General features: G+C 43.3%; 2 protein-coding genes across 4 annotated transcripts in view; one reads left to right on the forward strand and one right to left on the reverse strand.

Moving 5' to 3' along the window:
• The window catches only part of si:ch211-198p11.6, a 5,987-nt gene extending 3,377 nt beyond the window's left edge, over positions 1 to 2,610 (forward strand). For both annotated transcript variants that reach the window (XM_037978816.1, XM_037978817.1), the window contains 2 exons: positions 1,786 to 1,923; positions 2,317 to 2,610. In XM_037978816.1, coding sequence (XP_037834744.1) covers positions 1,786 to 1,923; positions 2,317 to 2,403 — 225 coding nt within the window. In that variant the 3' untranslated portion in view covers positions 2,404 to 2,610. The remainder of the gene's footprint in view (positions 1 to 1,785; positions 1,924 to 2,316) is intronic.
• A 3,195-nt stretch (positions 2,611 to 5,805) lies between these two features.
• The window catches only part of LOC108249130 (transmembrane protease serine 9-like), a 28,586-nt gene continuing 19,617 nt past the window's right edge, over positions 5,806 to 14,774 (reverse strand). The window contains exons 4-11 of one of the 2 annotated variants that reach the window (XM_017438307.3): positions 12,679 to 12,947; positions 11,634 to 11,785; positions 11,031 to 11,553; positions 10,716 to 10,887; positions 10,200 to 10,453; positions 9,987 to 10,084; positions 9,813 to 9,887; positions 6,940 to 7,075 (exon numbers count right to left, since the gene is read on the reverse strand). In XM_017438307.3, the coding sequence (XP_017293796.1) occupies positions 9,813 to 9,887; positions 9,987 to 10,084; positions 10,200 to 10,453; positions 10,716 to 10,887; positions 11,031 to 11,553; positions 11,634 to 11,785; positions 12,679 to 12,947 (1,543 nt within the window). In that variant the 3' untranslated portion in view covers positions 6,940 to 7,075. Of the gene's footprint in view, positions 7,076 to 9,812; positions 9,888 to 9,986; positions 10,085 to 10,199; positions 10,454 to 10,715; positions 10,888 to 11,030; positions 11,554 to 11,633; positions 11,786 to 12,678; positions 12,948 to 14,774 lie in introns of both variants that reach the window. The other variant, XM_017438306.3, reaches the window with a different exon arrangement.

Below are 14,774 nucleotides of genomic sequence, written 5' to 3' on the forward strand. Positions count from 1 at the left end.
CCTGCCGGACCTCTGACCCTGCCGGACCTCTGACCCTGCTGGACCTCTGACCCTTCCGGACCTCTGACCCTGCTGGACCTCTGACCCTGCCGGACCTCTGACCCTGCTGGACCTCTGACTGTCTACCACTTATTTCAAGTTTAATGACATTTCTTACAGACAGAAGCGTGGTTGTTCCATGGGATCTCCAGGGTCACCCATTGTGGCCAATCTCTACATGGAGGAAGTGGAACAGAACCCTGAACTCCTTTAAGGGAACATCACAGAGCTGCTGGTTCAGATACATGAACGATACCTGGGTCCAAACCCAAGATAAAGAAGTAGAAGGTTTCACCAGAGAAGATGCTGACGACAACAAGCTGCCTTTGTTGGACTGTCTGGTTCACATGGAGAGGACAGCCTCCACACTGAGGTCTACAGGAAACCGACCCACACAGATCAGAACCTTCTGTTGGACTCTCAGCACCACTGGAACACAAACTCTCTGTCATCAGAACTCTACAGCATCGGGCTGAACACGTCCCCACGGAGACACAAGGGAAGAAAAAGGACCAGAAACATCAAAGAGCTGTCCAAACATCCGGATGTCCTAACTGGGCTTTTATCAGAGAGGAAATCTACAAAAACACACCTCTGAGCAGAACCAGGAGAGGAACAGACGGAGGAACATCCTCATCCCTGATGTTGCTGCAGAACCTGAGGAACTCTGAGGGACTTCCTCCAAACACAACATCCAGGTCCATCCTGAGGACACAGAGGCCGGTCCATCCTGAGGACACAGAGGCTGGTCCATCCTGAGGACAGAGGCCAGTCCGTCCCGAGGACACGGAGGCCGGTCCGTCCCGAGGACACGGAGGCCGGTCCATCCCGAGGACACGGAGGCCGGTCCATCCCGAGGACACGGAGGCCGGTCCATCCTGAGGACAGAGGCCAGTCCGTCCCGAGGACACGGAGGCCCGTCCATCCCGAGGACACGGAGGCCGGTCCACCCTGAGGACACGGAGGCCGGTCCATCCTGAGGACACGGAGGCCTGTCCATCCTGAGGACACGGAGGCCTGTCCGTCCTGAGGACACAGACTGAGCAGTCTGGTGTCTGTAGGTCAGACCTCCATATTGGAGAAACAAACAGCTTCTCCACAGATGCACAGCTCAACTCAGGAGAGCAGATCTTCAGGACTCAGCTGAGCTCCTGCTCCTCGAGGAGAAGGGACACTCTTTGGAGGACCACAGTGTTCAGATGTTGGACAGAGAGGACAGATGGTTTGAGACGGTGGTGAAGGAAGACAGTGATGGAAGAATGAATGGTGAGATCGGCAGGTGGAGGGGAGCAGCATAACGCCAGTTGAGGAGGTTCAGATACCTCCTGGACCGCCCTACGGAGGTTTCTGGGCATGTCCAACTGGGAGGACACCTCAGGGAAGACCCAGGACAAGCTGGAGAGACTGTCATAATAGATCTTTAGGATTGACCATAAATCTTCTACATTTAGTATAAACTGTTACAGAAAACCACAGATACTCAGCTTCAAGGGAAACAGTCCTTTCTGTATGACTTATTTACCAAAATATTCATTTAAATCCATTCTGAGATAAATTCAACGTATTTGTTAGTTATTTTATTTCTGTTTTTTAGTTGTCTTCATGATTACAAATGTTGGGTCTAACAATAGAAGCTCATATCTGTGAAAAGTGCTAATCATGATGAGTCTTTGGCTGACTCAACCTGTTTAAATGTTCATTAACGTGTGATAAATAAATTCAAATGATTTCTGCTTCTCCCCTCAGGACCGCTGTTCTTTCCAGTGTGCCACCTGCTGTCCGAACGTCTCGGTGTGCGAACAGTGCTTCAGACTGGCTGAAATGTGTGACTGCCGCCTGCCCACCGTCCGATCGTTCCTGCCCAGCTCCTGCTCCTCGCCTTCAGTAAGGAACCAAACTGTTCCTCCGTCAGCAGCAACAAATCTCATCACATCTCTCACTGCTGTCCTTGGATTTATCTGAGACCAAGCAGAAGTCAGCGTAACTGAGGAGTTCAGGACAGAGTTCCATGAATGAGACAAAGTAAATCATTCTGACGCAGAAATAAACTCCTCTACGGGAGGCTTTAGATAAATGTTTTGTGACATTCATTTTTTAATTCACTCACAGGAAGCTCAAGATAAAAAACTGAGAAAAGTTACAATAAATAATTTTAAAGGGTTTTAAGAGATTTTAATAAAACAATTTCTCTAAAGAAAACAATCCTCGAGACCTGAAGCTGTAAAATATTCAGAGAGAAGTTTAATAAGTGTGTTTAAATCCTTGTGTTTTCCTCAGTGCATCAACATGGACTGCACCTGTACCTGCCAGCCTCCGGAGTGCGACTCCTGCAACTGCCTCTGCTTCGAAATCCGGATCAAGTGAAGACTGGTTGGACACCAGAACCTGCTCCACTGTTACATTCAGCCCTCATCTTCCAGAGCAGCTCAACACTGCTAAACTGGAGTTTTAGTTCTTTTTGTAGGACAATATAATTCATTTTTATTACACTTATTTTGTATAAATGTACATTTAATGTTATATTTTGTTAACTCTTGTCTGACAAATGTGTTGAATAAAAATATCTGATATTTTGATAAAAATATAAAGGTGACAACCTGTTCTGTTAAAAAAAATTGTATTTTAAAAATTATTTTTTGTACATTTTAATTGAATAAGATAAAACTTTAAAGGGGACCCATTATTATCATTTTCCAGCAGACATTGTTCAGCAGTAAAACCAGCAGAACTAATGTGACGTCTTCCTGTAATGAAGTGGGCGGAGCTCCACTTGGGTTGCTAGGTAACGGGGATTGTGACGCAACAATCCTGAGGTTTTTGAAACAGGTAGTTTTGCAGATACCAGAAAACATTTAGTCATTGTCAGAAAACATCTGGGTGTTTTTTATGCTTGAACTGTTTCTAGAAGCAGCAGAAACATGATGGTCCCGTTTAAAGAAGCCTTGATATACCTTTACATAATGAGAAATCAAGGTTAAACAAGTAGTAACAACAAAAAAACATCTTTAAGAAAAAAGGTCTGAAAACACTGTTCTGCTGCTTCTTTCTGTTCCAGTCAGACTAGTTTACATTGCGGCTCTTTCAGGGATAAGTAAAATAATGACGATAAGAGGTGATCTGAAGTTTCCACAGTGAATGCATTTATGTTGCTGTTATTAGATTTGGTCACTTGGTGGTGCTGCTGCATCAGCGTGGGACAGGTGTGTTTTAGCAGTGAGAAGAAGAATGACATTTAAACAGAGGTAGGCTCACTCCACCAGATTATTTTACAGCAGACAGCTCATAACAAATGGACAGGAACTTAAAGGACTTCAAGTTATTCTAAACTAACCAGATACCATTTGCATTCAGGAAACAGGCCTTAAATCTAATCTAGGTTTCATAGAGTATTAAATGGCACTTTATCTAGTCCAAGGACTCCAAAGTGCTTCACACTACAGTCATCCACCCACTGATGGTGGTGATGTCGCCACAGGGGCGGGCTGACATCACACCAGCGCCACCAAGGCCTCTTTAGAAGACTTCTTAAAGTTTGTGTTTAACACCAGTTCAGAGTTATGACAACAAATCAGAACAGGTTCAAAAAGATGCACCTGGACAACAGACAGTTCTCCCAAAAATAGAATGTTTTATTAACAAGTCAGTAAAACATACCAATTAAAATCACCTTCCAGGCATGAGGCAAAGACAAGTAATCCAGTTCTTCCACACCAAAAACATGCAAGAACAAAGCAGGCAAGGAAAGAAAAACACTATACAATGGTGGAACAAACTGTTACTGTCCTGCACTTGAGCACAGCAGGATCAGAGGCAACACGCACAGTCCCATCAATTTGCTGCTAAGAACCACAGCAATAGTTGCAGTCCAAACTCTTTAACCAAACAGGACAAACAGCAGAGCGGCCCTGTGCGCTGCAGCTTTCAGCGCCACAGCACGCCGAGCAATCACGAGCCTGAAAAATAAAACATTACTTATGGGTTCAGATTAAAAAGCTGATTAACTGATAGCTTACCCAGGAGCAGATGCACAGGCTACCAGAGGAGGGAGCGGGTCAGCAGGCGGAGACAGGCAGAGGCCACGCGCTACAAAACTCCAGCTGCAGCCAGCAATGCCAGCAGAAACACCTGGCAGGTGTAGCACCCAAAACCAACAATATCCCAGCAACTTGGATCAAACAACAGCACTTTGCATCTCAGGAGCAGCTCAGGAGCAGCTCAGCCACATTGACAGCAGGAACAAAGACTCATCCAGCAACAGCAACCTGCCCTGTTATAAAGGAGTCTGCCCCGCCCACCAATCAGCAACCTGCCCTGTTATAAAGGAGTCTGCCCTGCCCACCAATCAGCAGCGTGCTCCTACTTACACCTGGTGCACCTGGGTGGGAAGGGTGGAACACCATCTCACCTCACTTCAATTAGTTGATGATACTCAGTTATATTTGTCCATGAAACCTGATGAATCCAAACAGTTCCTTAGATTACAAACATGTTTTAAAGACATAAAACCTGGAGGACTCTTAATCTTCTGCTTTAAACTCAGACAGACAGGTTGTGGTTTTTGGACCTGAGCATCTTAGGAACAAACTCTGCAGCCTTTCTCTTCCTCTGGATGGCATTAATTTGGCCTCCAGTTCTAAAGTAAAGAACCTCGGTGTTATTTAAGATCAGGATGTCTTTTAACCCCACATTAAAAATGTTACCAGGACTGCTTTCCTCCACCTGAACAACATCACTGAAATTAGAAACATCTCGTCTGAAAATGATGCAGAAAAACTGCTCCATGCATTTATCACATCTAGGCTGGACTGTTGGAACTCTTTATTATCTGGGAGTCCAAAAACTCTTTAAAAGTCTTCAGTTGATCCAAACAGCTGCTGCCAGAGTTCTGATCAGAGATCAGATTTCTCCAGTTTCAGCTTCTCTCCATCAGCTTCCTGTCAGATTCAGGAGAGGATTTAAAATCTTATTTCTAACAAACAGTTTGTGATTTTGAGCTATTTATGGTTATTAATTTAATGTTTCATGAAGATTTTATTTGTATTTTATAGCACTTCTTCCAATTGAAAGTTGAAAGATAAATTGCAGAAACTTTATTTTGCATTACTAAAATTTCTGAGGAAATATTGCTACTTTTGCTCAAAGTGAAGAAGGATGTTTGGGTAACAAGGGAGATGTTGTGTTCAGAGTTCTATCATGGCGCCTGTGTGACAGCATGCATGTAATAAAGTTCATGAGTTTTACCAACTGTCTCCTTATTTTATTTACAATCACCCCAACAATGAATGATTGAATTTATCAAACCTTCAGGCAGCTTATTCAGACCTCACAGAAAAATCAAACATGCAACACAAATTCATTCTTTAATTTTATTGGTCTTATGTAAATAATTCTGGTAAAAATTTGCAGCATTTTAACAAAAGCATAACAGACAAAGAGCTTAAATCAAAAAGTTTTTTTCATTTCATTTTAAAGGAAAGTAATTACAACAAAACGTGTTAATTGGTCAGAAACTCGGGATCTTCTGTCGCTGCAGTGCAGCTGGAGTCAAATTATTCAAATGAAAGGGCAATCATTGATTTTAAACTTTCAGTGCATATTGAATGCTTATTTACGTGGCAGTATTATAAGTGTTTGCTAAGGAACACACTCGTCTTTGACTGTGATCCAGAAACTTCATGCATATTTAATTCATCATAATCTGTTCAATAACCAAAAGTAGTTAAAAATTAAACCGCCTTCAGTTATTAACCTTCTCATGGCCGTCGGGTCAAATGGACTTAAAGTTAAAGGGGCTTATCTTCCTCTCTTCAAGGTTAAAAGATAAACTGTTCATATATATGTTATATATTTTTATTCACATTGCAACTCATATTACTGTATTGTTGGGATGTCAAACTAGTCTTTTTATTATTTCATGATGTTCTGATATTTTCCAAACGACTGTTTGCTGCTGTCAGCACAGACCTGTGGTCATTAAGCCTCTTCGACATGGAACTGAGATATTTCTAATCTTATAATGAATCAAGAGTCACCTGGAAAAACAATTAATAATTCACATTTAAAACAAACTTTTACATTTATCTTTTCACATTTGAAGCAAAAATGGAAGATCCCTTTTGCCAATATTCCTGAAGTTAGTTACAACTATGTCAGATTTATATGCTTTGTTCAATTAGGATTAATTATCTGACATTAACAACAATGTAAGAAATAGCACACATCTCTACAACAAATCAGTGTTGCTTCAAACACCAACAAAGTTTGAACATTAAGTACTAATGCTACTTTCAGTAAAGTGCAAGTGTAAAATGTCTTTAACATTATTACAATAAACAATCAGCACAGAAACCCATATCACTAAATCCAAAAGGTTCCAAAACACAAACAACTGGACTGTAGCTACAAGTTTTGTTTTTTTAAGCTTTTTTATGTTGGTGAATTTACACCAACATAAACACATAAAACATTCATCAGTAACCAGAACTTAGCAGTGGTTCAGAAGAGGATTTTATTCAAAGTGTCTGGTTTAACTCTCCCTCCAACATAACAACTCAGCTAATGGTCAACAGAAAGTCAAGCTCTCAAATTATAAAGTGTCAAATCAAATGTTGCATACATTCATTTGTGCGCGTCACATCATGTAAGAATAAAGGCAGTCTGGACATTTCTATGAAAAGAGTTGGAGACATAAGGTGTGGACAAGAAGGTGAAGATGGAAGAAGAAAGGGAAGTGACTGAGAGTCCCCCCACCTGTTGCCATGGTGGTGGTTATGGTGACTGAGGTAGTCTGGGTGGTGCTGTTGGTGCTGTTGGTGCTGTTGGTGCTGTTGTTGATTGTGGTGTTGCTTTCTCTGGAGGGTGGCGACAGTAACGAGCCCAGCGACTCCTTCAGAAAATCCTGAAAGTGATTCAGTCTAACAAAGACAAGCATAGGTTCCAGCTGTTTTTGACTGGTAGAGGTGCCTGATAAGGACAACACCACCGCCTGGAACCAGAAGTTGTTCTGCTCACACATGAGCGGGCTGCCAGAGCCCCCCTGAGGACACAAACAAGAAGCTTGTATTGGTTTCTCTTATTTACTACAAAACTTGCTTTGGAGAAGTTTTATAAAGCACACATTTTCAATCTGTGATGGACTGGAGACCTGTCCAGGGTGTATCCTGCTTTCCACCCAATGACCACTGGAGACAGGAATAAATGGGTAAAAAGATGGACAGATGGATGGGTGGACATAAGTATATTGATGTGGTGTCTGTTTTAGTAAAATGAATCAATGATAGCTTCCTCTTCTGTGTGCTTATCTGATCCCAAGGTGTTACCAGACCAGAGAGAATATATAACCTCTCCAGAAAGTTCTGGGTCTGCCCCAGGGTCTCTTCCCAGTGGGACATGCCTAGAAAACCTGGGAGACATCCTAATCTGATGTCTGAACTCCTTTCTGGAGCAACCCCCTGATTACAGGCGAGGTCCCGATCCGCGGGTCCATCTCCCGCTCCATCCTGCCATCCTTCAGGAACAAGACTCCCAGATACTTGAAGTCCTCCACTTGGGGGAAAGACTCACCAGACCCGATTAGTGCCTTCCACCTTTTTTCCATTCGGGAAATATGGAGACAGTTGGTGTTCCATTTTGCAGAGGAATATTTTCACCGCTTTGTCTTTTAAAAGAAATAAAATATTAGTTTCTCCCCAGCGAAATGGTCTTCTGTTTTTGTTCAGTCAGACACATTTTGACAGGAAACAGGAATATTAGAGCTGCATGCCAAAATCCAATCTAACAGGCTCATTTGGATGCAGACTTTATACCAATCCTTTTGTAATATTTCCAGAAGTTATTTGATAAACTCCACTAGTAACCTCTTTAAAATAAATTTTTATCTGTAAATTTTCAGTAACTATTTATAGCTTGTGATCATGAATGAGAGTAGGAATGTTGTTCAACCAGTAGACTGACAGCTTTGACTAACAGCTGCTTATGATAGACAATGAATTCACCTGTCAACACTCTTCTCTGTTTCTTAAGTTGGGATTTAGACCATGACATGCCTACACTTCTACCCAGTTTTTAAAGATCAGAACCAGGACCTCATACTTGAAGGTGCTTCACACAGAAATGTCAAAAATAGTTGCAAAGCTTTTGGAAAAACTGACATCACAACTGTTTTGTAAAAGGATTTAGGAACAACTGATGGCTATTTGAAGGGGTGTCCCATTTCATCGTGGATTATTTTAACCACTACCTCTTGTGACTTCAAATTAAGGGACAAGGGATAGAGCTAGGGTTAGGGTTAAAATAGGATTTGCCTATACATAAAAAACGTCCCTTCAGTTTTTCTCCAGTCCATTAATATCTGTTTTTGCTCAGATGAACATATTTGCATAAAAGAATCCAACCAACATTAGAGCTGAATGTCCAAATTGTTTTATTCAGCTCATTTAGATCCTGTCTTCACACGTTTCACTCTGGTTAAAAATAGTCCAGACACCACAGGGACTCAAGAAAGCTAACTTTTATCTGTAATGTTTCACTAACTACTTAAATCTGATGTCCATGAGTGAGACAAGGAATGTTGTTCAGTCACCAGTTTGACAACTTTAACTTTTGAAGCTGTCTGCATCTCTTCTTATCACCGATAACCCACCTGTCAGCATTCCTCTCTATTCTTCCTTAACTTACAAACTATATCATGACATGCCTAAATCTCTTTTCTTGAGCCAACTTCTAAACACAGTGTGAGTAATATTTTTATCATGAAAAGCATAACTTCATACTTGAAGGTGTTAATTTAATACCATCTACACAGAGATATGTTACTTTTGACCCTTAGTTGTGCCTAGAAACTGTCTGGATTTAAGTTATGAATGAGCTCTGTGACCAAGACCACACCTGGAGGAGTTCACTGAGAATAAGTCTGACTTCCTGCCACCAGGCAAACCAGTTATTTGTTTTGATTGGTCATGTACAGAAAAGACCATGTGATGGAGGTGCGACCTGTGCAGGTTGACCCCGCCTCCTGTCTCTGGGACACCAGCTCCCAGAGACCCTGCATGAAGGAGTGGGTAGAGAAAATGGATGGATGGATGGATGGATGGATGGATGGATGGATGGATGGACGGATGATGGATGGATGGATGGATGGACGGATGGACGGACGGACAGTTGGACAAATCAACCAACAGTACCAGAACATAACCTCCTTGGTGGAAATAATAATGTTTCTAAAGAGTTGCAAACAGTGTTTATGAATTCAACTAAAAGCAGTGTTTGTGAACGTACCTTTGTTGTCAACATTCGGTGGGACAGGTGAAAACAAAGGACAGGAAGTTGGGAGGTTATGGTGTTCCAGTACATTTTGACTTTATATTAATGTTGACATCAGTTTTAATTTACTCCAATATTCTGAGATTGTTGCCAGATGCTTCCAGCTCTTACTAACCTTTTACAGAAAAGCCCCTCCTCCAACCGTGGCTCAGGACAGGAGGGGAAATCCTTGTCCTGGGTTTCTTGTTTGTTTCATCAGGAAACTCTTCATGCATTTTGGCTAGTCCCTCAACCAAGACAACTTTACTTTAGCTTGTCCCCAACAACATAAAACCTGAGATATTTCATGCATGTAAACTCATCCAACCATTCATTTTCTTTACCCATTTTTTCCAGGCGGAGTTGCGGGGCAGCTGGTGCACTGTGCGACAGGTGGAGACACTTTGGACAGGTCTCGAGTCCATCACAGACAAATGATTCACACTCTGACTCATACATAGGGACTAATTCACCTAATATGCATGTTTTTGGTCAGTGGGAGGAAACCGGGAGGACACCGGGAGGAAACCAGGAGTGCCAGGAGAAAACTCAGATGAGCACAAGGGGAACAATTAGAATAATTCACTCAAGGGTCTGAAGAAACACATTTGTGGAGTGTAAAGCCAGGTCAATAGAATATCCCTTACCTGCTCCAGTGTAAACTGACTTGTACATATGCTGTCACTTATCGATACATTCCCACAGTTTACCACTGACGTCTGGAGCTTCAGCAGAACTTGTTCTTCTAAAGTTGAGAGAAGTAAGAAAGTTCTTTTCTAAAAACCTTAATTTGCATTGGCATTCATTCTTATTCTAAAACATTTAGGATTATTGTGTCAGCCTTTATGTGTTGGACTCACGTCCTCCTTGCCCGGCGCTCCAGCCGGCAGCCCAGCATGTGGATCCCACCGGGAAGGTCAGTCCGGTGTCCAGACAGATGGGTTGGATGTAATCGTTCAGGGGGGGTTCGGCTGACAGCTGAAGCGCTGCAACATTGGAAGCCGTCAGGTTGCTCATGGTGATATTTGACACTTTCAAAGATATCTCAAAGGGGTTTGATCCATTTTGCTTCAAACGACCCAAAATGACCGTCCACTCGGATGCATTGGGGGAGCTGAGGGAAAGAAAAGGAAACAAGTTAGGGTTGAACATTTTACTGATTTAAAACAAAGATTGCACTTTTTAAAGTTAGGGGTTTTGTACAATTTACCTATACAAATTTCTCAAAAGTGGTGCTTTAACAAAGTTGCCATGTATAATTTTGGGTCAAATATTTGAGTCTGGATGGATAAAAATGAACTAAAATTCACAATGCCATATAAATAACTGTAAAAACTTTCTAACATTTCATCTCACAAGGCAGAACAGACCATCACCTGGAGAAGCAGCTGGCACTGGTGAGCACAGAGTCCTTGGACACCAGCGTCCCACCGCACACATGCTGCCCATTCTTGTGTAGACTCGCCATCCACGGCCACTCACCAGCTGACGCCACCGAACTTCCATCGAGAACACCAGAGTTCAGCGGGGCTTCACCGCAGATCACCGCTGGAGGGAACGGCCACCGGCAAAGGTCAGGTTCAGCAGTGGTACAAGTGGATTTAAAAGATTCGACATGGTAATGTTTATGACATTTGTAAACATCACACAACATAAATAAAGAACTCAACTGAACATGATTTGGTACTCACGTTTAGGTGTGGTGCTTGCTGTTGTTGTTGTTGTGTGGGATGTTGGTGAGCTGCTTGATGTCATTGCTGTAGTTGTAAGTGGTGTTGTTATTGTAGGTGTTGTCGGTGCAGTATTTGATGAATTTGCTGTTGCAGAGGTGGTTGATGTGGTGACTGACATATTAGATGTTGTGTTTGTCATGGGAGTTGTGTTTGTTGTTGTGGGAGTTGTGGTGGTTGTGTTTGTCGTGGGAGTTGTGGTGGTGGTTGTGGTGGTTGTGGTGGTGGTTGTGGGAGTTGTGGTGGGGATTGGTGGCAGGCCTGTACAGGAAACACTGAGGTCACTGTTGGTCCCAGTGGATGTGAAGGTGATGAAGCCCGGCTGGTTGCTGGTAATCTGGCTGTTGACCCAGTTCTGGTACTGGGACACTCTGGTATAGACTCCTGGAATATTCGGCCGGGCACAACCGACTCCAAAACTCACGACTCCTGCCTGAATCCATCGACCACCCTGCTTACTCACCATCGGACCTCCTGAATCTCCCTTTAAGATCAGAAAGATTTAGTTTAGAAGGAATCTTTGCAGAAAATAGAAATCTGCTGTAAACAGGTGGAGGTGATCACCTGACAGGAGTCCTTCCCTCCCTCAGTTAACCCGGCACAGATCATGTTGTCGGTGATGGTGATACCTTCACTACTGTAGTCACAGTAACACAGTCTGTTTCCCACAACTGGAACCTCCACCTCCATTAGGGTTTGAGGAGAAGGAAGACCCACTGAGGAGACATAAATCCAGTTTGAGAAACAAACCTTTTAAAAGTTCTGGTCAGCTACCATTTACCATTCATAAATATGCAGAATACGATCAGTGTAACCCTAACCCTAACCCTTTAATTGTCTTTATTTGTTAAAAATATGACTTCATTTGGTTTTTTGGGGAGGGGTTCTTAGGTTAAAGTGCTTCCCAATGAGAAACTTATTGATTGCAAAATAAAAAAGTGTCATAACTTTCTTGAAACAGTTTGATTATTTCTCCACCCCCTAAAATTGAAAAAATAAACAACTGGACTTCCACTCTGTAGCTGTTTTGTTTTTGCCACGTCCCGGAAGAATCTGCACCATCTTATTTCTCCACAGTGACAGCTAATTGATGTGTCTCCGCTCATTTATTGATTTATTTACTCAGTTTAACACTACTTATTTACTACAGTGAAAAGATGAAGAGCCATCATTTCTAGAATTCATGGGCGATGCTGTACAGAGTTCTGGGGCAGCTAATGTTTGAGAACTAAAGCCAGACTACATGACAATCATACTTTATAACAGCTAGATTCAACCCAATCTGCTGCTTCCACAGACAGATAACTTTTACTAATTGGCTTTTATAAAGTATGTGAGACGACTTCTGTTGTGACTTGGTGCCATATAAATAAACTGAAATGAATTTAATATTTTTATGTTGCTTTTTATAATCCCTGCTTTGTTTTGTAATTATTATAAAAACTTTTTTTTTTAATCATCAATATACTTTTCCAACAAATTTTGGCCAACAGTAAAATAACTAAGCGTTGTGTCTACAGACCACAGTCAAACTTTTGACTAAAGTTGAGAGGTTGATCTTACAGATATGAAATAATTATGAATAATGAGTTTTATTTTTGTAACCCACCTCCCTCTCCAACGTTGCCCCAGCCGGTGACCCAGGAGTTAACGCCGCTGTAGAAGCTGCTGTCTGAAGCTGCCAGGCAGACGGGGGAGATGTAGGAGGTGAAACTTACTGATGAGGACAGCTTCAGGAGGGCGATGTCGTTGTTACTGGTTACAGAGTTGTAGTCTGGATGAACAATGATCTGTGCTACTGTACGAGAAACTTTATTTGGGTTGGATCCCTGCAGACTCTGAAGACCCAGAAACACCGTCAGCCCAGCTGGGTTTCCACTGAGTCCATCATGAAAAGAAACAAAAACAGAACATTTTAAAACCTTGTCCAGGTTTAGATTGCAATAGATTACATTATATTGTGTTAAAAAAACACCTAGTTTACTCTATTTTTCCCCTTCACTTCAAACTTGGGTCCTCTACCCGAGGACTGGAGCTTGATGGTTCTGTGCATTATTTTAGATGTTCCAGCTTGATGTCATCCCTGTAGAGGAGCTGGCTGATGACTGCTCCACTTTGGAACCAGCATCCAGAGCCACTCTTTGCAACCATCTGGCTGAGGGGTTCAGGTCCATGCAGAGCAGGAGTGGGACAGAGCATCACCTTGGTTTATGCTGCAGGTGGCTTTGAATGGTCCTCTAGAGTTGTCCTCCACATTCCCACTGAGTTCTCAGTGAAGACTCTTAGTGTTGATGTTATACAGTTTAAAGCCCTCCAGCATCCATGTGGGGGGCATGGAGTCAGAGGCTTTCCTGTAGTCAGTCCAGGCACTGCACAGGTTGGTGGGTCTGGTCTTACAGTTCTGTGGACCAGCAGCTGGTGGTGCTTGGCTCCAGTTCCCTTCTGTGCCTCGCTCAGGTACCGACCCATGAACCTGTTCATCTTAGCCGCTTTGCTGCCTGACAGGAGCCTCCATGTTGTACAGAGGCAGGTGATTGGCTGGTAGTTGGAAGGAAATGCTCCTTTCTGGGGGTCTTTCATGATCAGGACTGTCCAGCCCTGGATCAACCACTCAGGGTGGGTTCTTCCATCAGCAGCTGGTTCTGTTGTCCTGCTAGGTGTTCATGGAGAGCAGTCAGTTTCTTCAGACAGTAGATGTGGATCTTGTCAGGCCCTGGTTCAGTCCAGCTTTTCCTTCCTGAGACTCTGCAGCTGTTCTGGTTCCTGGTTCTTGCTCTGGGAGGTTGGTGTGTTCAGATCTTAGATCCTGGAGCCATGGAGTGTTATCATTGAGTGATGCCTCCTCCTCCAGCATGGCTCAGTCTCAGCTCTGGGTGGATCTACTCTCTTGTTATTCTCCTTCCATTGAGAGGAGAAAACCCTGTTTGTTCTCCTGACTTCTGCTTCTCTAGAACCTTCGGTTTGGACAAGCTGTGGTATTTCTGTGGTGGATCCTGTTTCAGTGCACCTTTCTGTTGCTCTGACAGCTGATTTCTCTGCATGTTGTCTTGATCTAAGCTTCCAGCCTCCTCCATGGGGGACGATGCTCTTATAGCTGAGGTGTGTACCAGCTTATTGGTCTCTGGGCTGGTGTCCGCAGGGTTCACAGCTTCCAGCAGACTTTCAGGAGGTTCTGGTGGTAAGTAGCATGAGGTTGTTTTTGTTTTTGTGTTCAGATGTTCATGGCGTTTACCCACATGGTTCTGCGGGCCAAGAAGCAGAGTCAAGACCGAGCCGAACGTGAACGGGAGCGGGAGAAGGACACTGTCAACATCAACGCCCAGAGAGATCGAGACCGCAGGAAGAGAGGGAAGAAATGTTGCTGAGACCTTTCAGATAACATGGAGGACACTGTTGGCCTCTGACTGCAAGGATTCAGTTTTTTCACTGTGTAACATGAGAGCTCGAACTCGGGGCTTCTCAGTCCTGGTCCCGGTCCCGGTCCTGGTCCTGGAGGAACTCCATCCTGCAGCTGTGACTCAGCTGATCTGAATGACTGAGTGAAGAACGGCTGCTGAGGAGCAGAGAAACATCTGAAACCTGCAGGATGGTGGTCCTCCAGGACCAGGACCAGGACCAGGACCAGGACCGGGCACCGCTGGACTAACCTGAGCTTTTACGGCCCTCGGCACCGAGGATTTAAAGGAACATGTTACTGAGAACACG

Source organism: Kryptolebias marmoratus, linkage group LG12 (genome assembly GCF_001649575.2).
Source record: "Kryptolebias marmoratus isolate JLee-2015 linkage group LG12, ASM164957v2, whole genome shotgun sequence".
NCBI lineage: Eukaryota > Metazoa > Chordata > Actinopteri > Cyprinodontiformes > Rivulidae > Kryptolebias > Kryptolebias marmoratus.